Source organism: Orycteropus afer, unplaced genomic scaffold (assembly GCF_000298275.1).
Source record: "Orycteropus afer afer isolate SDZICR_OR568_19922 unplaced genomic scaffold, OryAfe1.0 scaffold00066, whole genome shotgun sequence".
In the NCBI taxonomy this organism is placed as follows: Eukaryota; Metazoa; Chordata; class Mammalia; order Tubulidentata; family Orycteropodidae; genus Orycteropus; species Orycteropus afer.
Window position 1 is genome coordinate 6,432,695 of NW_006921653.1, and position 26,123 is coordinate 6,458,817.

The 26,123-nt window shown below is 40.0% G+C and overlaps 1 protein-coding gene across 1 annotated transcript in view; it reads left to right on the plus strand.

Annotated features, from left to right (window-relative positions):
- Positions 1-24,464, plus strand: part of WWTR1 (WW domain containing transcription regulator 1) — a 169,553-nt gene extending 145,089 nt beyond the window's left edge. Inside the window, exons 4-6 of the mRNA XM_007940185.2 lie at positions 16,162-16,295; positions 18,406-18,518; positions 24,280-24,464. Coding sequence (XP_007938376.1) covers positions 16,162-16,295; positions 18,406-18,518; positions 24,280-24,464 — 432 coding nt within the window. The remainder of the gene's footprint in view (positions 1-16,161; positions 16,296-18,405; positions 18,519-24,279) is intronic.
- Positions 24,465-26,123: the final 1,659 nt, after the last annotated feature.

Sequence of the window (26,123 nt, forward strand, 5' to 3'; positions counted from 1 at the left end):
CTTGAAGAAACTCACAGTTTTTTCCCTGCTTCTGTGGCTTCTCTCTAGAAGAGCAGAATTCTTTCTTCTGTGTTGCAAAACTAATGTAACTCATATTTGCAGATGTCATAAATTTTGCTGGCTACATTTTAGAGAGAAAAGCTACAGTTTATTGTTCTAATTCTCTGGGCTTTGCTTTATGACTCATATGGAGCAAGATACATGGTTAGCTTCCTGTCTCTGATTTAAGGAAATAAGTAGTTTTAACTGTTCCAGAGAACTTTATTCCAGGGCAGGGGATGTTAGGGTAAACACAATTTTTATTTTTTCAAGTTACATCTGATGTTTTCAGAAATATCCACTGACTTCCATAAATGAATTGTGTATTTCTCATCAAATAAGTTCTAGGGCATATATATTATACTATGTATGATTTAAATATATGATGAATTAATTTCTTAGATATAGAATCTGAAAACAAGGCAGACCAAAAACTAAACTGAGTGCCGTTGAGTCGATGCCAACTCATAGTGACCCCTCCTTGGGTTTCTGAGGTGGTATATCTACAGAAGTAGATTGCCCACTCTTCCTTCTGAGGAGTGGCTGGTGGGTTTGAACTGTCAGCCTTCTGGTTAAGCAGTCAAATGCCTTAAGCCCTACGCCACCGGAGCTCCAACCTGAAAATGAGAGAAATGAATATATATTATGTTTCATTGTCCAACTGAACTTTCCTCCAAATTTGAAGAGTACAAATTTATACTATAACTACAGTTGTACCATATCCTGAGGATTTGTGTCCAAACTTTCATAGTTATTTCAGGACAACTGTTGTTTATACTGTTTTTAGAAATAAATTATCATGTTTCTTGGCAGGAAATAATTGTATTACTCTTTTCTGTCTTTGGATAATCTATTTGGAATAATTTTTCTATTTTATAATATAGAGTAAATTACATGGTACTATAGTAGCATTTATAAATTCCTACTTTTTATTTGAATGAGCCTCAATTAATTCTTTTTTGTGTTAGTTTTTACCCAAAGCTATTGACTGTTGTGCAAAGAATGATTTGTTTCTCGGTTTCTGCCCTTACTCCATGTTTCTCTTTTGCTTGCCCTACCTCCTTCTTTCCCACAGAAAGTATTTCTGAAAAAGGGTGGAGAGAAGTGCCCCAAATTATTTCCTTTATTCGAACTGTAGGTGCCTTTGAAACAGAATGTAATACTCATGGTTCATATTACAGAAATGCCAACCAAGTTCCTTAAATGTGAATCCCTAAAGGCTGTGGAACTTGGAGCATTTTGCTGCATCATAGTGTATAATTACAGTATGGAACAGCAACAGGAAAATGGAATCCAGATTTTGCCAAAGAGAGAGGCTTAATTTTTGAGAGAGAGGTTAAGAGGAGGAGAAGGAATGGGTGGTTCTGATACATCTTTTTAATACAAAGTGTAAGGGAAAGGTCTAACTACACTTTTTAATTGTGTACTTTTTTTCCCCGTTCAGAATCAGCCTGCTCCTTGTTGTCAAAGATACTACTTAAGCCCAAATTGCAAATGGTGCTAGACTGTTCTATAACAATTCTCTGGGCATTTGCCAGGATACCTGATTATTCAAGTGTGAGTTGTATGTATCATCCTGGTGTTTTTTGTTTTGTTTTGTTTTAATTTTTTCTTTTGGTGATTTTTGGCTTCATAATATGTTCCTAGGCCAGGGATGGGGGAAGGAAATGGACAGGAAGTATAAGAGACATCTGGCCCACCTGAATAGTGGTCTGCCAGCATCTGGCAGAAATGTATAGAGATGGGGGAAGTGGTTGGAAGATTATCTGTAGACTTCTGTTTGTTCACTCTCTCATACTCCCATGCCCTGGGTAGTCAATTACTGCCTGAATATCCTTGGCCCACTGGACAGTTTGTAATTAGCCTGTTCCCCTTTGTTGTATAGCCTGTCTTCTCAGTGTTGTTACCCTCCAGGCAGTCCTACACCTATCCTAAGAGGGAATTTCCAGGTGGGTGGCCCTATCCTTTGCTCTATCTACAGTAGAAGTGGAGAAAATGCCACATAAATTGTTATGTGCTACATCAGTCTTCATTCATTTCTCCTTCCTCTTCCTTATGCTGTGCCGTTATTCCTCTAGGGATATACCCCTACGCTTCCCTTCTTAACTATCTCATTTCTGATTTAGCATTTACAACAGTGAAAAAACTACTCTCTGACTATCTTGCATGTTAATGATGTATGTCTGACAGTAACAAACACTGAGCCGTGAGGCAAGGGTGACATTGCCTACAGTAGTTAAGGTTATATGTTTGTTTAGCTGGGCCATGATTCTCAGTGGTTTGGCAGTTATGTAATGATGTAATTTGGCAGTTATACAATGATGTAGTCTTCTTCTGTTGTGTGATCTGATGTGGTCATCCTGTACCTAGGCATAATACTGATTTTCATATAATGACCTAGTCTTCGGAAACTAACCATGTCAATAAGTGAGGAGTGGGTGTAGTCTGGTGATGTTGCTCTGTGGAGAAAAATACTCTCCAACAGTAATTGTTGTTGCACAATCTGAAGTACACCTTAAAATGCTAAGAGCTCATTGGCACTGAAATTGTGGCAGGATATTAACAAAAAGTGGATTTGAGGGAAGTTTGATTACAAATCTAAAGTGAACCTACATTATTTCAGGATGGAAGGTCATATTTTTTTTCATTCCTTCTTTCTTTTATGTCCTCATTTACTCATCAGCCAACATTCGTTTAATTGAAAATAATAGAAAGATAAATGGAACATTGCTGCCCTCAGATATGTGTATTTTAGCAGAGAAGACAAATGATTAAATGTAATCCAAACGAATGGCCAGAAGCATAAATTAAAATCATTTCCCACTTCATGGGTCCAGTAGCTGCCATCTTTGACTTTTATTACTGGAGCTGAGACTAGACATAGCAGAGCACGGACTTCTGGGAAAGGTAACATAAGATGCTTCCCTCAGACCACAAGATAGTTGAACAGCTACAGGATTAGCATCATCAGTCCAGAGAGGTTAGATAGTTCTACTTACTGATGAGGAAATCTTCTGAAGTAGGAGAGTTACCTTAAAAGAGGTCCCTATAACTTAGAATTGGCTGTAATATAATTAATTGTAATATAATTTACAAGTGGCTATGTGGCACAAATAGTTTGCGCTCAGTCCCTGGAGAAGGATATCATGCAGGGTACAGGGTCAGCGAAGAAGGGAAAACCCTCGACAGGTTAGATTGACACAGTGGCTGTGATGATGGGCTCAAGCATGGCAATGACTCTGAGAATGGCAAGGACCGGTTAGTGTTTTGTTGTGTTGTATATAAGGTCACATGAGTCAGATCTGACTCAACAGCAGTGAGGTTTTTTTTTTTTTTTGGTATATAAGGTCACTATCAGTTGAAACCTAACAACCACAACTAACCTGAAGGTTGGCAGTTTGAACCCACTCAGCATTGCTGCCGAAGAAAGCCTGGTGATATGCTTTCAAAAAGATTGTAGCTGAGAAAATTATAAGTTATAGATGGGCTTGCTATGAGATCGAATCAACCCTATGGCAATGGGTTTTGTTTCTGGTTTTGAGGAGTAACAGCAGAGTTCAGCTACCTACACCTGACACCTGATGCATTACCTTGGACTGTGGCACGTTCTCCCTGTACAGCAGTGCTGCAGAGCAGGAGGGGAGCTGAGTCAGGCCTGCAGCACACAGCCTTATTAGGAAATTGGGATCTCTCCTACATCTAACAGGCATTTGTCACAGACTTATGGAGACTGGATTTCCGTGAAAGACATTCTCCATTGCCCACGATAAAGAGAGCTTTGTTTTTATGGAATTTCTCAAAAGTATATGAGGCAGTTTCAGACTCATCAAGAAATGGCAACCCTAGAAAAGAAAGCAATTGAAGTTTGTTTTTTTTCCCTTGGTATCATCATATTTTTTTAAAAAAGAAATTAGAATTTAGTTTTTGGTGATGGTTTTTGGTTTGATCTTCACAGAAACATACAGCTTTTTTGTTTAAATATACATATAATTTACTAAGATTTTTCCTCTAAGATAAAAGAAAGCATTTTGCTAACTGAAAGAACCCAGGCTCAAAAACTATGTGTTTTAGGATTCTGTTTATATGACATTCTGGAAAAGGCAGAACTATAGAGATTGAGAAAAGATAAATGATTGCCAGAAGTTGAGGAGTGTGGGTGAGGGGGGTTGACTACAAAAGGGAAGCACCAACCACTCCATGGAAGAAAGATGAGGCAGTCTGCTCTGTAAAGATTTACAGCCTTGGAAACCCAACAGGGGTCGCTATGAGTCAGAATTGAGTCTATGGCAGTGAGTTTTGGTTTTGGTTTTTGAGTGAATCTTGGGATTAATGGCACAGTGCTGTCTTGATTGTGATGGTTGTTTCACAGCTCTATGCATTTGTCAAAACTCAGAGCTGTCCCACCACAAAGAGTGAAGTTTACTGTTACTAAAACCAAACCAACTACCATCAAGTGATTTCTGACTCATAGTGAGCTGCATTGAGTTTCTGAGGTAGTAAATCTTTTCAGAAGTAGATTGCCTGGTTTTCTTTCCACAGAACGGCTGTTGGGTTTGAACCACGAGCCTTCTGGTTAGCAGTCAAATGCCTTAGGCACTATGCCACCAGAGCTAAATTTAAAGAAAAAAAATTACCATGCAAAAACCCAAAACCTATATTCAATGTAGAAAACATATAAACTACTCAAAAATGAAGAAGAAATTAACAATTGCTCCAACTTTTACTTAGAGAGAGCTGCCATGAAGATGTTGGTGATTTCTTTCTAGGGTGTTTTTTTTTTTTTTTTGTCTTTATCTGTATATGTACCTTTTTTAAACAAAACTGGCAGCATTTTATAATACTATTTTGTAACCTCTACATTCTTAATATACTGGAGGTCATTTGCTTAGTCTGTTTCAGTCATAGAAATTGTGTGGTGACTTTGAGTGGGAATAGACTCAACAGCTGGTAGTGGTGGTAGATCTTAAGTTACTGGGCTGCCTGAAATCCTTTGTGTATCAGGATTGAACACACAATAAGAACCACACATGTCCAAGTGGACTAGAATATTTTTGCTATTACAACATAAAATTCAACACAGTATTTGCTCAATATCATAAAGGACATGACTGCAACTGTACCAAATAAAATGGAAAGTTTTATTAACTAGTAAGATCTGAAAAAAGATTGACGTCAGGGATTGCATTTTATTTGGATCCACACTCAACACTCATGGAAGCAGCAGTCAGGAAGGCAGACATTGTATTGCATTGGGAAAATCTGCTGCAAAAGATTTCTTTAAAGTGTTGAAGAGCAAAGATGTCACTTTGAAGACTAAGGTGCACTTAACCCAAGCCATGGTATTTTCAATAGCCTCATACTCATGTGAAAGCTAGACAATGAATAAGGAAGACCAAAGAAGAGTTGATGCCTTTGAATTGTCGTGTTGACATAAAATACTGAAAATACCACGGCCTGCCAGAAGAACAAACAAATCTGTCCTGGAAGAAGTGCAGCCAGAATGCTCCTTAGAGAGAAGAATGGCCAGACTTCATCTCACCTACTTTGGTCATGTTGTGAGAAGGGACCGATCCCTGGAGAAAGATACCATGCATGGTAAAGCAGAGGGTCAGTGAAGAAGAAGACCATCAATGAAATGGATTGACACAGTGGCTGCAGCAATAGGCTCAAGTATAGCAAGGACTGTGAAGATGGCACATGGGTTGGGCAGTATTTTGTTCTGTTGTATCGTTTACTTGAGAATGTACTAATACTAATACTGACTAGATTGCAAACTGGGAGTAACATAAATTTACTGAGAATTAGAGGGTTTTTTTTTTTTCATAAATTTACATACCCATAGAACCTAGTGCGGGAGCTCTGGTAGCATAGTGCATAAGGCACTTGACTGCTAACTAGAAGGCTGGTGGTTCAAACCCACCAGCCACTCCTCGGAAGGAAGGTTGGGCAATCCTACTTCCGTAGTGATACTGCCTGGGAAACCCAAGGAGGGCACGTAACAACAACAACAACATGAGTCAGAGCCGACTCAGTGGCACCTAAGGACAATAGTTGAGACTCAGGCTTCTCCTTCCTTATTTGCATCTAAAAGAACAATTCCTTGACATGAAAACAGACTTGTCGCTTTATCTGAAGAAAATATTTCTTCCTAAGCGTATATTCATTTAAATGAGAAGATGTGGGACCTTCTGCCTCCATTTTAACCCAAGGCCTTTCTATCAACTCCCAGAGCATGGAAGGCTTTAAGTGAAGAAGTCTTTGCTCTGCCTTGACCCTTCTCCAGGGGTGGCATTGTTGAGAAACTGGTATTATTTCCAAACAAATTCAGCCGTGTTTTTTACCTCCATCTTTTCCTTAATTGGGGGTTGGTGGAGAGGAGAATGCAGCTTGTCAAACAAAAGTGCTGACTAAGCCTGGCCTCTGGTTGCCAGAGCGACAGGGACGAGGAAAGGGGGTTTGGGCGGGAGGCCGCAGAATTCTTTTGGCAGCTCTCACAGATTTGTCTTCGGCTTCACAGACACTGCCAAGTCCAACTGGCCAGCTGGCCCCTCTCACAGCCATTCCTGACCAAGGGCTCCTTGGAGGGACACACCCGGCTGTGAACAGAGCTGGTCTGGGGAAGCTTATAAGGTCTGTTTTTTGTTATGTGAAGAATAGCTCTTCAGAGAGGTTAAAAAGTGTCATATCATAGAAGATCATGAAACATAAATGGTGACTATTTTATAGTCTTTGCTTCAGAACATGGGTCTACATTTTAACTATTAGGAAAAAATACTATACACATAAAATTATGTTTCAGAGTTGACAGGGACATCAGAAGTCATTTCATCCAACACTTAGAGAATATTTAAGTCCTTCTAAAGGAGCTCTGGTAGCATAGTGCCTAAGGCACTTGACTGCTAACCAGAAGGCTGGCGGTTCAAACCCACCAGCCACTTCTCGGAAGGAAGGTTGGGCAATCCTACTTCCGTAGTGATGCTGCCTCGGAAACCCAAGGAGGGGTCGCTATGAGTCGGGAGCGACTCAACGGCACATAACAACAACAACAACAAATAGGAACTTGAAAGAGCCTGGATGGTGCAGTGCTTCCATCAAGATTACAGCCAATGTAGTGTCACAAAACAAAATGCGTATGAATCACTGAATAGAAAACCAATTTGCGCAGTTAACTTTCACCCAAATCATAATTTAAAAAAAAAAAAAAGATTATAGCCAAGAAAATCCTATGGCGTAGTTCTACTCTCTAATGCATGGGGTCACAGTGAGTCAGCTGACTCCATGGCAGCTAAAAGCAACATGTTGTTGTTGTTATGTGCCGTCGAGTCAAACCCGACTCATAGCGACCCCTCCTTGGGCTTCTGAGGCAGTATCACTACAGAAGTAGGATTGCCCAACCTTCCTTCCGAGGAGTGGCTGGTGGGTTTGAACCACCAGCCATCTGGTTAGCAGGCAAGTGTCTTAGCCACTATGCTACCATAGGAGCTTGATTATTGACGTTCATCCCTTTATCTGTTCAACAAATGCTCAAGACATTGAATGGAAGCAGTGAGCAGACCTGGTCACTACTGTCAAAGAACTTCCATTCTAGCTTTCACAAATGTTTTATTTGCTGTAAGTTTTAGAAGCAGATTGCCACATCTTTCTCCCACAGAGCAGCTGGTGGGTGCAAACCTCCAACCTTTTAGTTAGCAGTCACGCTTTTGACCACAGAGCTCTTTCCACCAAGTCCAGCCCTATTAAAAAAACTCCTTTGAAAAAATGTTATAAAAATGTTTTCAAAATGGAGGTTCACCAAGTTTGCATAAAAGAAAAGCAACCTCTTTTCTCTGATCTTAGTAAGATCACCAAAGTATGAAGAAATTCTGCATTTCAAAATCCATTCAGCTTTTTTTCTGTAAGTGAAGAGAGAAAAAGATCTAAACTATAATGTTTTCTTTAATGTGATCTATGGGATAACAGAACCAGATTGTGGAACAGTACATGATTGATAAATATATCCTGAATTAAAAGAAAAGCAAACATACCATGGATAATAATTATGGACTTAACAAATGTCTTCCCCAAAGTGTTCATGTTTCAACTCTTCTTTTATAGAGACAGCCTGGCAGCTGAGCATGTGTGATGAGGTATTCCAAATAGGGAGGCTCCAGGAAATGTGACTATGAATTTCTAGAATCCTTTGGCACAGAGATAAAAAGTGATTTATATCAGGACCCTTCCCCCCCACCCCAGGAAGGTAAATAATTCAACATTCTTCCTCTGAAGTCCCTAAGGGTTTTGGCAGCCAGAGCAACTTTTCTACACCAGAAAAAACCAAACCCATTGCCATCAAGTGGATTCCGACTCATAGCGACCCTATAGGACAGAGTAGAACTGCCAAATTGGGTTTTCAGTGGTTTACAAGGCTGTAAATCTTTATGGAAGCAGACATGCCACATCTTTCTCCTCGTGGGTTTGAACTGCTAACCTTTTGGTTAGCAGCCAATTGCTTAACCACTGTACCACCAGGGTTCTTTTTCTGCACCAGAGTAACTGATGTTCGGATTTCAAAATATTGTCTTTATTTATTTTACATTTGTTTCTACTCACCCCACCCTCTATAATTAAAACAATCCAGTCTCCCATTTTTGTAAAATCCTTTCCTTCACCACACACACTTAAATCAAGCAGAGCACCCTCAGAAGGGGTTACTGTCATTTGTTTCCCTTTGAAGTACATTCCAGGGAGGGCAGGAGCTGGCTGGCTGGGAGGTGCTCACTCAGCCAAGGACAGGCAGGGCTGCAGGATGCTTTCAGCTGCTGTTTACTTTCTCACCTCCTCTTTTGATTCACTCCACTGGCATGCTACAGGCTAGTGGGGGGTGGGAGGGAAAGGAGGTTTGAGGTTTGCATCCAGAGACACTTTCAACCTATTAATCAGCATTTGTCTTTGACGTCCTTCACTCCTCCAGCCAGTTTACATACCACCCCTTCCTCCGCTGCTAGGAGAGGGTGCTTTTGAGCCCACATACAATTATTCCTCCCAGAGACCAAGATGGATGGGACCACAAACTCTGAAAGAAATTTTCAACCAAGCCTTTGTTTTTCAACAGTCTTTAAACCCCTAGCTTGGATGTAGAGGTGAAATATAAAGTTGTGGTTGGTAGAGGAGAGTAAGGGTGGGGTTATCAGGGCAGTGTTCCAGAGTTTTCTGAAACTGGCCTTTAAAATACGAACTTATAACTTTGCTCCATGTGTTGTGAATTCCCGGGACACTAGCTCCACCCATATACATTGAAAATGAGAATAGAATGTGTCCAATTCAATGTCTCTTTCTTAATTCAGGAAGTAAAACTGTATTCAGGATGGTTAAACAGGCCATTGCATTAAATCCTCCCCTAACTGTCTGAGGTAAAGGTGTTGGTATTCCCATTTTATAGCTGAGAAAACAGGCTCAGAGAAACAAAGTAACTTGCCAGAGTCCACAACAAGTAGGTGAAAGAGCTGAAAATTTGAAGTCTGCCAACCTCAATACTTAGCTTTCCTCTCCCTGCTGCACTGTCATTGTGTGGTAGCTCTAAGAACAGCCTGAACTTACTTTTTGGCTCCACCACCTATTAGCCATGGGATCCTGGGCAAGTTGCTTAACCTCTCTATATACCTCTGTGTCCACGTCTGTAAAATGGAGATAAGGAGCCCTGGAGGAACAGTGGTTAAGCACTCAGCTAACCCAAAGGTTGGCGGTTTGAACCCACCCATCTGCTCCATGGGAGAAAGGCCTGGTGATCTGCTTCCCTAAAAATTACAGCCTAGAAAATCCTATGGCGCAGTTCTTCTCTGCCACACGGGGTCAGTGTAAGTTGGAAATCAACTCAACAGCACCTAACAGCAACAACAACAAAATGGAGATAGATTAAATAAGATAGTATGTGTGTGGCACTTAGAACAATGCTGAACACATAGTAAACAATAAGCAAGTATTAGCTATTCTATCACCTTTGTTTCATAAAACATTTAATAGCTTCCATAGCTCATTGGATTGGCTGCCTCACTGTGCCAGAATCTTTATATCCTTGCTAACTTTTATTACAAAGGAACTTTGGTGGTGCTCTGGTTAAAGCATTGGGCTGCTAACCTAAAGGTCAGTGGTTTGAACCCACCAGCCACTCTGCTTCTGTAAAGATTTATAGCATTAGAAACCCAATGGGGCAGTTCTACTGTCTTATAGGGTTGCTGAATCAAAATCATCTCAATGGCAGTGAGTTTGGTTTTGGTTAATACAGCTTAGCAAGATATTTTTATAAGTCATCTTTTTTGAGATGAATAAATTGTCAGGAAAAGTTGAGAATTTAATCCAAGATGTCACAGCTAAGGAGTAGATGAGCTTGGATTTGAATTCGAGTCTTTCTGATTCCAAAGACAGTCTTTCCCCTGTGTGATGTTTTCTTTCCTGTGCCAAGCCCTGAACATGTCCAATATCATTTAAACCTCAACTACTACTTGAAAATTCGAGTGGCCAAATGCCCAGTGAATTGAGATGCACCCAATTCCATCACTGAACAGACAACTAATTAGAAAGTCCTCCATCATATCTGCCTCAAACCTGGGATAAAAGATATCTTCTTTCTTCAATGTGATGTTGTTGTTGTTGTTACTTGCCATCGAGTCGGACTGACTCATAACAACCCCTCCTTGGGTTTCCGAGGCAGTATCACTATGGAAGCCGATTGCCCAACCTTGACCATTAATAGCTTGAGAGCCATAGTGTGTGTGCCTCAAGTCTCTTCTTCTGGATAAACAGTCCTGAGTTCTTCACAAAACTTGACCCCCTGACCCTTCTCCAACCGGATTTTCCTCTTGGGATAGCTCTTTCTAAAATCTGCATTAAAATGTTGAACAGAGACCTAGATGTAGCCTTGCACGTGGAGGTTGACTGAAGATCAGGAGGTCACTTAGAATATCTAGAGAAGCAATGATGACCTGCTTGCTACTTGAGATGGAGAGGAGGTTTGGAACATACAAGATACTGGGGAGTTGGAAACCCCAAGATTTGGTCCTGGTACACCATTAGCTGTCTCCATTTCTAGAATATTCCATGAAGGCAGAAACCCTTTCTGTCTTGTTCCTTGCTATATCTCTGCTGCCTAGAATAGTATCTCGTACCTGATAGTGCTCAATAGTACTTTTTTTAAATAAATACAGGTATAAACACGTGAAATTGTTATGGGAGCTCTTGAAGACATAGTTGACTTGGAGTTTGAACTTGGATAGGTGGTAATGGCGTTAAGAGAAAGCCTGCACTTAGGAATAAGTCGAGCCATTTGGGGGCCAGATGAGGAGTGCAGTGTGAGACATGTTGGATTTTAGACACCAGCTGGACATATTTCTTTAGGAGTTCAGGGCTAGGAGAGGAAGAAGATATGTGACATACTGTGGCTGTAGTTGTCGGGGAAGGCATCCTGGAAGAGTGGTTTAACAGAACCACTAAAGATGGGTAGGATATGACTAGATGAAGAGGGACCTGAAGTCCAAAGGGGTCTGGGAAACTGAAGACTTCTTTGGGAGGATGGGGGGAGTGGCTGCCGAGAGAGGCCTTAGAAGAGATCTGTGAATAGACCTCTTTAACTAGAGTGGAGTTGGGAGATGATAGACAAACCCAGGGGCTTCGGTGTTCTAGTAAGCTTACCGTTTGTTATCCTGCCTGGATAGGAGAAAACTGAGGACCAAGAGTGGGGTTACGGCTGCCATGCTGCCAGCTCTCTGAGAGTCAGGAGGCCTGAGTCATGCCCTCCATCTACCTCGGCCAATTTCATCCCTCTCTCTACTGCTTCAGGTCAAACTAAAGTCAGGTGTGTCTTTAATTTATGCCTGTGCAAGGGCAGTAGGAGTCCGTGTGGCCATCGTAATCACACTAGGTCTTAGGTTTAATATTATCCCAAAATCTAGTTTAAAACAAACAAACACTCCTTTTTTTGGATGGAGATGTGTTAGTGAAATTAGTCCTTTATGTTAAAACCATGGGTTCTGCTTTTTTCTTCCTTAATTCACGAACAGAAACAAAAATATTTTCATTCAATGAAACATTAGAATTTTCAAAGTGATATAATTAAATAAAAGGAAACTTCTCACCCTTCTCAATTGACGTTAAAAATTAATTTTATATTATACAAAGAGACAAGCCTCTCCTTGTTTGAAAAACAAAACAAAACAATGTGTTCTTAGTCTTATCAACTCATCGTGATGAATTTCACAGTTTGGTTTCATCCTTCTGAGGTGAAAGTTTACCAGGGAGAAGTGTCTCCCTTTCTAAAATAGATCAATTCCACTCTATGATGTGACTTTTAAAATTGTTATTTTTGTTTTTCTGTTTTATTTTTTGAGAATGGAATGCAGAACTTGAGATGATCATGATTAGTTAAACCAAACAAACTCACTGCCGTTGATTCAGATCCGACTCATAGTGACCCCTCCTTGGTTTTCCGAGGCAGTATCTCTATAGAAGTATATTGCCCAATCTTCCTTCCAAGGAGTGGCTGGTGGGTTTGAACTGCCTACCTTCTGGTTAGCAGTCAAATGTCTTCCGCACTATGTCACCAGAGCTCCTCATGATTAGCAGTTGTTAAATGATCTCTTGTGCCAGACACTGTTCTAAGCACCTTATGTGTATTACTTCACTTAACTGTTGTGCCAGCAAGACTCCTTCACTCAGACTAACCTAATTCATATCTCAAGGTTATTATTCAACACACTTTCTACATCATAGCTTATTCTTTAGTCATTTGAAGGGGCAAAATGACACTGTGAGCCCTCTATAGACAGAAATTTCCTATCATGATGACATGGTGGCCACGTTTTCAGAAAACTCTGAGGCTGAGGAATGGTATCTTAGCTTATCTTTGATTTAAAATAGAGGGGACCGATGTAAAATGTCACAGTGAAATATTTTCTGCAATATAAGTTCTTTCAGCTTTGGTTATTATAAATAGTCCTTTTGAGTTTTGTTTATATTTTTAATTATCCACAAGCATTATTCTCTGGTAGTGTAGTGCCTAAGGCACTTGACTGCTAACCAGAAGGCTGGCAGTTCAAACCCACCAGCCACTCCTCAGAAGGAAGGTTGGGCAATCTACTTCTGTAGTGATACTGCCTTGGAAACCCAAGGAGGGGTTGCGATGAGTCGGGTCCGACTCAGCAGCACATAACAACAACAACATATTATATCTCCTTGATACATGCTAAATAAATAAAAAAGGAAAGTTTAGAACTATACATTGCATATCTAGTTTTTGAAATTCTTATAATTGCAATTTTTATTTTCATATTGTATAACATTACAGATGAAAAGTAATTCATTTACATTAGTCACATATATTTATTTACCCCACAAAGTTATGGGATGATTTTTTATCATCTTTAAACTCTGACTATCTGGAAATTGGGTGCTCTGGTAGTATAGTGCCTAAGGCACTTGACTGCTAACCAGAAGACTGGTGGTTCAAACCTACCAGCCACTCCTTGGAAGGAAGGTTGGGCAATCTACTTCCATAGTGATACCACCTTGGCAACCCAAGGAGGGGTCGCTATGAGTCAGGGCCGACTCAACAGCATATAACAACAACAACAACAACCTGGAAATTGCAAATTCATCGATATTTCTAAGACATATAGTGATACAGTTGTATCACATATAAAGAAATACAGCCATTCCATCAACATGTATCTTTAAAGGGGTATTTGTTTAGGGGATTTATTTCAAATGGTTAGAGTGATTAATATAGGTATATAGATACAGATATGATGTACTTCATATGTATATATGTGTGTGTGTGTGTGTGTGTGTATTGCCAAAGAGGCAGGGAGGTCACATCTTCTGACCTCCTCTAACCCCACAAGAAGAAGACAGAATCACCATCAGCAGCCCAAAGTCTATTCCTGTGAGGCCAGATATGGTGCCTCCCCCCAGCCCTTTCACCAACCCTGACACCAATCATTCCTTTTGCAGCACCTACCACCTCTCTACTGGGTTCGATAATTCGCTGCAGTGGCCATGCATAATTCACAGATTATGGGGTTTATTAGGGCAGCAACAGGCTACAATTCAAGTTCAGGAACACAGGCTCTCTCAGTCTCTCTTCCAGCAGTACATGTCTCTCAGTATCTCTCTCAGCAATGCATGTCTCTCACATCTCTCTCTCAGCAAATGCATGTCTCTCAGGAGCATGTTTCTCTTGGCAACACATCTTTCTCAGTCAGCAGTCAGAGAGACTCCTTCTGCCTGTAGGAGGGCTCCTTTTGAGCCTGGCAGAGTGGCCAAACTAACCAATTCCAACATCAGAATTCTATGCACCTGAGAGAGAGAACTTCCCAGAAGATTGCTTCATGCCACTGTCAACAGAAATGGCCCAGGTGGATAACTTTAACAATCAGGAGCTACTCAGTTACTCATGGCAAATTCCACCATGGAGTTTACAAAGACTTATGGCTAGAAAAGACATACCAGGTAATTTACTACACTGCATATATATATAATGGTGGCATCCAAATATTCCATGCATTTACATGCTTTACACAGAACTGTAAGTTGTACCAAAAATGCGATGTTTTCAAGCTGTGGTTTGGGGTATGTGAGTGTCCCTGAGGGACTGGCACTGGTGGGCTCCAGTCTCTTCATGACAGCTTCAATCAGACACTTTCCATTATTTTTCCAAATAAGGCTTCCAGGAAAGTTTTCTTTGAAAATAAGTTTTCTCCCACTATGTAAAAACAATTATTAGAAGATAATTGATTTTCTAGATTTATTCAGAAAATAATATTTAGATTATGTACTAAAGACATCTTTTAAAGATATCTCCATTATTTGTTTTCTTTAATGAATTAATGAATAAAATTGACATTAGTTAAGTATCTGATTGTCTGCAATATGAATGAGGCCCTTTCTAGTCAGGGTACTTATTTCAGTATAGGTTTTTATCAAACGAGTCTCTCACGATTGTGTAAGAGTCATGCTGCCATCACTCCTAGTAACACTACAATGAACTCTAGTGACCAAAAGTTTTTATAGGCAATGACTTCACTAGGGCTTGTCTAGACAGCAGTTACTCTCTAAAATCAAAGCATGTTGGGGCTGGCTGGAAGAGATTTAACAGAGATTCTGTTACTTAGATGGCCCAAATGTTCTGTTTGCCATTGTATCCATGGTTTTGGGGTTTGAGGGATGGTGAGACCAATGACTTCAGCTTGGAAAGTGGAAAACTGATAGGCATAAATATGGGGAAGGGCTTAACTGTGGTTTTGGATGCAAGTATAAACATACAAAGTGTTCTTGTTTGGAAACAGCAGCAAATTTAAAACAAATTTGATGTTTGATCATTTCTACCAAAAGGAAGAAGCTGTACCCAGAGAAAGCAGTTTTAGTCAATAAATTTGCAACTTTTTAGATAGACTCTTCTCAGCAAAGTAATACTAGTTTTGTACCAAAATAATGCTAGTGTTTTATTTCTTGCTAATGAACTCTATATGCTATCAAATAGTTAATTGTGAATGGAATTTGGATTGTATCTACATGGTTCTCCAACCTGCAGTCATTTTAGTCAAGACAACAAAAATAGTCAAAAGAAAAACTGATTGACTTCAACTGTTTTAATTGGTTGTTTTATTCTCCTAGCTATTGACATAAAACTACCAGAACTCTGTATTCCCACAGTTTTACCAGCCAGAGAACGGCAAAGACCGCTATGTACACGAGGTAGTCCAAAGGAATCCAGTGGCTTTGAATCAGTTGATTTAGGTTTGGTCTAAGTGCCTTGGGTGAAAATAGCCTTGTCTAAGAGAAAGTGCCTTGAGAAGACTTTATGTGACTGGGTGTTCAAACAACTGGAGGTTGGGACAGTTGGTCCCTGAGTGCCCTGAGGTCAAATATTAGCTGAGCTTCTCATTAACTTAGTAAAAGTGAGAAAATGACTTTTGTCTATGAGACTTTCTCTAAAAAAAAGTACTAGTAATTTCCTGATTTTGACTTACTGAAAATAAATATAAAATGCTTTGTAGTTGTATGGTGAAAAGTTGTGTTGTGAAGTATACTTTGCTTTATTTAATCCTTGTGAATAAATTCTTCTCTCTCCTTGTGACTGCCATATTTCTGCAGGAAGCTGCCCTCTGCAGACAGCTCCCCATGGAAGCCGAGACTCTGGCCACGATTCAGGCTGCTGTCAACCCGCCTGCCATGACCCCAGACATGAGATCCATCACTAATAATGGCTCAGATCCTTTCCTCAATGGGTGAGTTAACATTTGGGGGCCATTAATTTTTGGTGGCTTTATTATGTGATCGAGAATGTCACAGGTCTTTGTTTACGTAAGGAAAATGTGAGGAGCTTGGGGGGTGGAGTGAGGATAAAAGGAAGTGAGGGGAGGTAGCAGGAAAAAATGAAAAGAAAAGCAGAGAAAGTCATCTCCATTTCTTAAAATCTTAACTTCAAAACGAGTTAGTTATATGTCATAGAGTAAACCCTGAGTTAGAAATTTGTATATGGAGATAAACTTATAATTTTAACAGGATGGTGTTGTATAGTAATTACTTGGAAGAATTTTGCACTTTTATGTAGTCAGCAGGGGACAAAAGCATGCCATACGGCAAACAGAGAACAAAACATTTAAGAGATAATGTTTATGGTGAAATCTGAATAAAGTCTATAATTTAGCCAATACCAAAAAAAAAAAAAAACCCACCAAACTTAACTGCCATTGAGTCGGATCCAACTCATAGCGACTCCTCCTTGGGTTTGTGAGGTGGTATCACTGTGGGAGTAGATTGCCCAACCTTCCTTCTGAGGAGTGGTGGTGGGTTTGAACCATCAGCCTTCCGGTTAGCAGCCTTAGGCACTATGCCACCAGAGCTCCTGGTTTAGCCAATAGTATTATACAATGTCTGCTTCCTGGTTTTGATAAATTGTACTCTGTTTATGTAAGATGTTATCATTGGGGGAAACTGGGTGAAGAATACACAGGAATTCTCTGTATTCTTTTGCAACTTCATTGTGAGTCTAAAATTATTTCATAGTAGAACATTTAATTTAAAAAAATTAAAAATGAAACATGTGAACAGATGGAAAAGGAAAGTTAGCCAGAAATATACTCATGAGTATAAGCAGTCAACCTTAAATATAGTCTTTTAAACCCTATTTCATTTCCTGTGCCTTTTGTACCCTTGGAGAAGCTTCTGGAAAGCAAACAATACAATTATGAGAGCTATTAAAGATAAAGAGATCCTTGATAGAGAGGGAGAACAATGTGGAACAAAACTCAAAACCATTGGAGGAAAAAAAGGGGGGGGACCAGGTTTGCTGGTCCGATAGAGCCGGATGGAACCACTGAGACTATGGCCCCTAGCTGCCCTTCAGATCTGGAATAGAACCCACACCTGTGGTTTCCAGCCAAACAAAAGACAGGCATATGAGTTGAACATTTACCTCAAGTAGATACACTCCTTGGAGAGAACAATCATGGGAGAAAGAAGGGCTGCTTATGCACAGGGAGACAGCTCAGGGGGCAGGAGCCCATGGAGGGATGGACACTGGGAAGAGGTAACTGTGGGGAGGTGGTGGGAGGGGAGCTATTGCATTGTGGTAAACTGTGGTCAATGTCATGAGACAAAGTGTATGTGAACTGCTGTATGGAAGATAAATTTGCTCTGTAAATCTTCACGAAAATCACAATTAAAAAAAAAAAAAGATAAAGAGAGGAAAATTGAGTAAAACAAAGATTAAAACAAACTAACCAAGAAAAAGGGAATACATTCTTAAATTACTGCTTTTAAAGTACTTTAAATGTATGAAAAATTATAAAGAATAATGTAAGAGTTATCCATATACCCACCACCCAGATTCTTCTTCTTTCTGATTTTTTTTTAAATACAATGTTACAAATAACATTTTAACCCCATACCCACCACCAGTGAATTCCATCTCCTTCCCTTCTTCCTTCCTCTGTGGTAGCCACTATCCTGAAATTGGTGTGTGCTCATCACAAATATTTTATACTTTTTCTGCTTATTTATATGTGTATCCAATATCCAATACAGTTTTCTAATTAGAAATGTGCTTTTATATAAATAGTATCATACTCTATATGTAGAATGCATTTCAGTTGCTATTTTAAGAGAAAAGGAAATCAATGCCAGTTTACTGTGAGTGGCCAGTTTTATTTTTTTTTCATTGACATTGGGATTTATATTTCAAGTGGAAAGGAAATGCAGCATCTGCTTCCCCTTCATGACCTGAAAAGATGGGCAGAAAGGACCACACTAGTTTAGGGTTTTCATGACTGTATTTTAATTTTGCAATTCATTTAGTGGGCTCACTTTGAAGTTGCTCTGTCTTTTGCTCTTCAGAGGGCCCTATCATTCGAGGGAACAGAGCACTGACAGTGGCCTGGGCCTGGGATGCTACAGTGTCCCGACCACTCCAGAAGACTTCCTTAGCAACGTGGACGAGATGGACACAGGTAGGACCAGAGGCTGTGAGTGCTTGCAGCGTGCTTGTCATTTTTAAATGATCTCTCTGTCATCTCAATTCTAAATTCCAATAATTAACTGTCAACATAAAATAACAACGAAAAGCCACCTGACCCCCAGCCACTATTAATAAACTCTAGCCACCACCTGCCTGTTGTCTATACAAATATAATTTCACATAAGGACACAGGATTTGAAGTTCATTTTTTCTTTTTTTGCTTATCTTTACTTCCTATAGCCCCTTCCTTACAGTTTCATTAAGATAACCACTGTCTGCTTTACCCTTCTTCCCAATGGGATATTTGTGCTGTTTTTAGTTGTAATGTATAGGCTACTTTTTCTCTTGAGATACTGCACTGCTTTATAGTTCTATATGCTTTTACTAGCATGCAAATTTTCCTGTGACATTGACTACGTTTAGGAAGCAGTTGACAGTGGATATTTGGAAAGTGAAGCAACTCAGAAGATTCTAAGTTGTGATCTCCAGCTTCTAATATGGCAGCAGTATACTCCCTCAGCAATCAGAAAGAGGGGAGTCAGGGTGACTTTTACCTAGTCCACAGCCTGTACGGCCTTCAAGCCAGCCTCCAGCAGGCTTCTCAGGTTCTTCTTGTCCCCGTTTTTCAGGAGTGAGACCTCCAATTGGAAAAACCAAATGAGTGTTATTAGTCTAGATTTCATTGGGAGCAGTGGTGGTTTAGTGGTAGAATTCTCCCCTTCCATGTGGGAGACCTGGGTCTAATTCCTGGCCGGTTCACCTCGTGGCCAGCCACCACCCATCTGTCAGCGGAGGTGTTGTTAATGATATGCTGAACAGGTTTCAGCAGAGCCTCCAGACAGAGAGGGACTAGGAATAAGGCCTGACAATCTACTTCTGCAAATCAGCCACTGAAAACCCACCCTTTGGGAAAAAACAGTCTGATCTGCAACCTTTCATGGAGATGGTGCACGCCTGGGAGTGTTTTATTCTCTTGTGCATGGGGTTACCACGAATGGGCACTGACTTGCCAGCAGCCAACAAAAACAGAGTTCGTTAGTTATGAAAGTTATAAACTCCCAGAAGATATTCTAAAGCCAAAAATAAATGGCAGCTGAGGTATCTATTATTTACAGTTACTCATGCAAGTATCTCTTCCACCATCACTGAGGGTAGAAAATTTTTCTGTGATGAAAATAAACAGTTGCACTTACCCATATTGTGTGTGTTACTCTCTGCTCCTAGATGACTTCTCTTCTCACTCTGCATCCAAATTGTTGGTGACACCAAAAGTCACATGGTTAGCCAGGTGTCACATAAGTATAGTGACAGGGGGAACAGCTGCTCTCAAGTCTTATTGTGGGCTGTCACCTGTGCACTTAGAAGACAGCCAGTTTGCCCTGTGGGGAGTCACCCAGGAATGATTTGCAATGTTTGTTGTGCTATTCTTCAGTCTATTACTTCAGTTTCACCCTCCTGCCCTCCTGCTCTCTCTTTCTTCTTCTCTCTCTGTATGTTTTGGTTAAGATTTGTTTTGGCTTCTGGAGAACAGCATTATGAAGTGACTCCTTCCTACGTTTAGTAATTGTTTACTTTCATCTTTCAAACACTGAAAAGCTAATAAGAATGAAAACAAAGTTAAGAAAGGAAAAACTTAGGAGATCAAAATCTAAGCTTGACATTAAGAAAAAGAAAGATGGATTCTATTATATAGGAAGTGTTTTGAAGACATAATGTGAAATTTAGTGCTGTTCTGAACAGAAAATAATATTTGAAGACAAACTCGGGCTTGCATCCTTGCTCCTCCACTTGTTGGCTGTGCCTTTGGGTTGTAACCTCTTTCCCACTTGTAAAACCAAAAATCCCACTGCATCGAGTCAATTCTGACTCATAGTGGCCCCATAAGACAGAGTAGAACTGTCCCATAGGGTTTCCAAGGCTGTAAATCTTTATGCAAGCAGAGTACCTCATCTTTCTCCTACAGAGAAGCTCTGATGGGTTTGAACTGCCAACCTTTTGGTTAGCAGTCCAGTGCTTTAACCACAGTGCCACCAGATCTCTTCTCAGTGGGAGAAATATCCTACTTCATAGAGTAGTGAGGAGCCTTGAGATTACAGAGCTCTTCATAGAGTTTGCCTTCTAAGAAGACTAAAGTGATGTACAATATGATCTGGATAAATGCTTAGGCTCTAACTTAACCTAATTAGATGGGTGGCCTCATTGAGTTTAGTCCCTATAGGAAATGGGCTTAAACCACCTGAAGTGGAGGAATATAATTGTACAGTAACAAGATGAGGGAAAACCAGGGAGTTGGCAGGACACAGTGTGGGTAGAAAGGAACTTTTAGACCTGCTGACCACATGCTGACCATAGGTTGCGTGTTAAGGAGCCAGCTGAGCACGCCTGTGCAAAGCACATGTGCGAACAACCACTGGACCTGCTTGGTACAAGGACAGAGTAAAAGAGTAGACGAGTGAAGGTTGGGGAGCATCCAGCCTTCCAGAATATTCTGTACCAGTCCTACTCTTGTCAGAGTTGCCTTGTTTTTGTCCCTCCTGCTTTTTAAGCAATGTGGATAAAACTTCAAAAATCAAAAAGAGTACTAGGATTTTGCAAGTTTTTCCCAAAAGAGTTGTTTGTTTGGATAAAAATTACACTATTGAGTTACTGACTAAAATGGAAAATCAGTAGAGAAGGAGATGAAGAAAAAAGACATTCAGCACTTTTAGATCATATAATTTTTTACAACAGATAATTTTTAAAACCTTCATGTCTACCTTTTATACTCAAGTGAGGAGAAAAAAAATCAGTTTGGCTTTTCTTTTCTATTTTGGTGTTATTTTCACAATCTGAAACAGTATATTTTGGTGAGGTTATTAACACTATGTTGATGTTATATTGTTGAACTTGACTTATTTTTTTCAGATTACTGTTTAGCATTGCCTTTTGCAATGAAAACCCTGTAATATATTGTCCAGGAAACATCAATAATTTATGAAGCCATTAAGCTTTGTTATCACCCAAATACAAGTTTGATTGTTTCTCTCATCACTTGGAAAAATATATTTTTTCTTCTCGGAAAACATGTACAATTTACATGAATTTTCTGTAGTGTTTCTCAGAATATTGAAATTTCCATGCACCCCTTTCAGGAAGTCTGCTGCACTTTAAAATGCAAAAGCCAATTTAACAAGTTCCTTAAAAATGATGCCATGGTGGAAGTTGGACTTAGTTATCAGCACTTCTCAATCTTTCAGATAGATTTTATCACTTCAGAAAAAAATGTTTGTGGCTGTTTGAATTAACCTGTTATATAATTAACAGTGATTGAGTTCCTGAGCTTTTTCTTTTTCTCAGAACATCTGATCAACACATTTATTTTATTTTTTTATGTGTGTCTGTTTGTATGCATGAAAGATGCTAGAGCCATGAATATGTGTCAGACAGCATATGGCACTGTACTCAAACTCATGAAGAAGGTACCAATACACCATTTTACAGATGAGAAAACTGAGGGTCAGATAAGTATGTCTAATATCACACAGATAAAAAGCTCAGTTGACTGGCACCAAAGTTAATTTTCTCCCTTTCTTTCTCCCTCTAGTGCACCATTTTCTAAACTATGTCCTGCAGAACTCTAGTTCATTAGGATATTAATAAATTTATCCAAAATAGAATTGGGTGATTAAATGGATTTAGCAAATACTGGCTCAAACAAAATAAAACAGGTTTATTTACTGCAAGACATCTCTGAACCTTAGTATGCTCATGTGCATTGTGGCCCTCTGAGGATAGATAGTTTTGAGGGGTAGTTGTGTGTAAAGGGGAGGGGGAAGGTCTACCCAAACCCAAACCTACTACCATCAAGTTGTTCAGACTCATAGTGGACCCCCATAGGGTTTCCAAGGCATAAATCTGTACAAAAGCAGATAGCCTCCATGAGAGAATAGAAGGGCTGAGTATATACAGGGACATAGCTCAGGGGGCAGGAGTGCATGGCGGGAAGGACACAGGAAAGAGGTAACTATCGAGAGGAAGTAGGAGAGGAGCTGTTGCATTGTAGTAAATTATAGTCATTGTCATGAGACAGTGTATGTGAACTGCTGTATGGAAAGTGAATTTGCTCTGTAAACTTTCACCCATATCACAATTTAAAAAAAAAAAAAGAAAAAACCAGAGAGCCTCGTCTTTCTTCAACAGAGCAGCTGGTGGGTTCAAACAACCATCCTTTTGGTTAGCAACCCAATACCTTAACCACAGCACCACCAGAACTCTGGGGAAGATCTACAGAACTCACTTTATAAAATACTTTGACAATGATGCTGTGGTGGTTATGTTTTTCTGTCAACTTGGCTGGGCCTGGTTGAGTGGCTGGGCAGCTGGATGTAGTATTCCCCATGATGAGACTGGTAATCAACTCCATGGTGGAATCTACTGGGAGCAGCTGAGTAGCTGCCTTTGGCTATGTGGTCTGCTTCCCGTATATAAACAGCAGCTTTGGGGATGGCCTCTAGCCTTTGGCATGCTTGGACCCTGCATGTAGCCATGTCGTTGTTCAGCAGCCTGCCTTACTCTGCCAACCTTGGGACCCAAAATGGATTTAAGTTAATGGCCTGCCGTGTGGTTTGGTAACATAGGGATTGTGCCATTTTATTTGTCAACCTTGGGCTTCTCAGCCTCAGCAGCCAGCAGCTGTCTGAGTGAAGAAACTCCTCTAGCTTTAGTGGGCCGGGAGCTGGAGGCAGAGCTGGACCTCAAGGTTGAGGGGCTTTCATCCAGCACCTAGAGCCTGGCACTTTGACCTTGGACTTAAAACCTCCAAATTGTAAGAATAAACTACTGTTTGTTAAGGCCATCCCATTTGTGGTATATTTCTTGTCAGAGCAGTACTAGGTAACCAGAACAGATGCCTAGAGCTATCAATGAAGCAGTTTTTAATAACATTGTTAAAAGAAACTCCTGCGCTATTGTCTTTGAACATAAAGAAGGATGTTTGGTTAAATCCTTAGATTGTTGTTGTTGCTATGTGCCCTCGAGTCGGCCCCGACTCATAGCGACCCCTCCTTGGGTTTCCGAGGCAGTATCACTATGGAAGTAGGATTGCCCAACCTTCCTTCCGAGGAGTGGCTCGTGGGTTTGAACCGCCAGCCGTCTGGTTAGCAGGCAAGTGTCTTAACCACTATGCTACCAGAGCTCCCAATCCTTAGATTATAGCACCGTATTATAGCACTGTAATAAGGTCTTTATTATTTGCCAGCTCTCTCTATCACAAAACAGCTCTTCTGTCAGGGGAGAGCTCAGACCACAGGTCAGATCCACAGTACTTTTGGCATGCTCCTTTCTTATGTCCCTGGACTGTCCATTCTGGACCACATGTGCGGAGACACACAAGAGATTCACCTACCATCTATGAGTGTGGGTCACCCAAATTACAATTAAAAAAAAATATTCAACTTGAGCTTTAAAAATCATTGTATGGATAGTAAAATTTTGCTCTATGGAATACAATATCATTTTGAATCCATGCTGGCTCTGATGGCTCTATGATTGTATTTACAAAGGCACACACAGTCCTACTGTAGAAATTCACCAAAGAGGTGAAATTTTTTAGACCTGCGGCATATCTAATCTTCTGTTTAAATGTAGGCACAGTGGAAATAAAAATAAGAGTTATATTAACATTTGAACTTTTCCTTTTTTAAGAGCTTAAAAAAGAGAGGGGGGTAAAAAAAAAAGCAAAAACCCTAAAATTGCTTTCTTTCATTTTCTTACAGCAGAAAATGCAGGGCAGACGCCCATGAACATCAATAACCAGCAGACCCGCTTCCCTGATTTTCTTGACTGTCTTCCGGGAACAAACGTTGATCTAGGAACTTTGGAATCTGAAGATCTGATCCCCCTTTTCAATGATGTAGAATCTGCTCTAAACAAAAGTGAGCCCTTTTTAACCTGGCTGTAATCAGTACCATTGTAACTTGGATGCAGCTGTAACCTGACATTTCCTGGGCCTCTTGGAAAAAACGACGGGTGAGAGCGAGTCTGCAGGTGCACCACTTTCGGCCTCCAAGACTCTTGCTCTCTACTTTCCATGTGGCCACTTTAATCATTGCCTGCATTTGATTGACAGTAACAAGTTAAACTCATAAATACTCTGTTTTCATTTTCTATAAGCCTGCATTCCTGTGATAGATTATGCAGAATTATTTCTCCTTTTTTCTCTCTAGTGCCCCACAACTAAGCTGTATGTGTGGTGGTTGAAATTCATAGATCAATTGATTTGAAACCATAAAAACCTGACCACAGGCAGTGACTTTTGATGGGCTGCTTGGTCCAGGAAATGTGCACAAAATTAGACCCAATTTTCAGTTTCAAAAACTGTATTGATGGCAATAGTATCAAATGCTTTAAAAAATATTCAACTTGAGCTTTAAAAATCATTGTATGGATAGTAAAATTTTGCTCTATGGAATACAATATCATTTTGAATCCATGCTGGCTCCGATGGCTCTATGACACTGTATTTACAAAGACACACACAGTCCTACTGTAGTCTAGCCATCATCATTTTACTGCAGAGCATCTAGGCAACTAATCCTCCCAGTGGGAGAGTAGCAGCAGCATTAGTCGCAGTTCTCACACTGCAGATCTTGTGAAAGACACCAGTTTGGTACTAATTATGAGCATTTACTAAACAAGACATTTTAAAATTGCAACTTGGGTTTGTTTTTTTTTTTTTTTTTCTAATTGCAGCTTAGAATTTGATGTGGATGTTATAAAACACTGTAATTTTGTAGCCGATGACAAAAGATAGCCAAATATTTTTGATAAATCAGTGGCAAATGTCTTTTTGCCTTTTGAAACTCTTCTCAAAACATCAGGGCAATGGAGCTTTCAGCCTGATGGTACACGCAATAAGCAGTTGCTTTTTAAATTCTGAAGCTTTGACAGTTTTGCTTTTTGAGACTTCAGGTGTTTGAGATGATCTTATCTATGAAACTGAAGGATGAAGCAGATATCTGACTGATATGTCAGAAATGCCCTCTGAGGGCATAAGATGGAGACATAGGTTTCTGAATTCAGTAAAAATGGATCCCTTAGTATATCATCCTAACCTTGTTTTCTACAGTTGGTATAAAAAGACATAAAATATGTACTCAATACCTCTTACATAACCAGGAACATTGTTTGATTAGCTTTTAAGGACTGAGAGAGAGCATCAGACTCACCTGGCTTGCAGTCTGCCTGCCATGCCAATGAAGTCCTCAACTGCTTAATCCTTCCAACTGACATTATTTATAACCTATGAATTTCATCTCTTTAAAAATGCATTGTTTTTGGAAGACATTAATAATTCAGGTCTCTGAAAGGAACCTTTCAAATCCCAAGGGGGCTTATTTGTGGGGGATCTTAAATGGGATCCTCTTTGATACACCAGAATATAGACATGCAGAATACATTTTATCTTGTTGGGAAGAAGGCAAGTGAAAAGGTCAGAGATGAAGTAGCAAAGTTAAGGAAAATAGTGGAAAGGATACTAGTTGTGAAATGGAATTAGATAAGTAATGGTTCCCTAAAAGCAAGACAAGCAGGAGGTGTGAGAGGTGCCCAAAAAGAACAA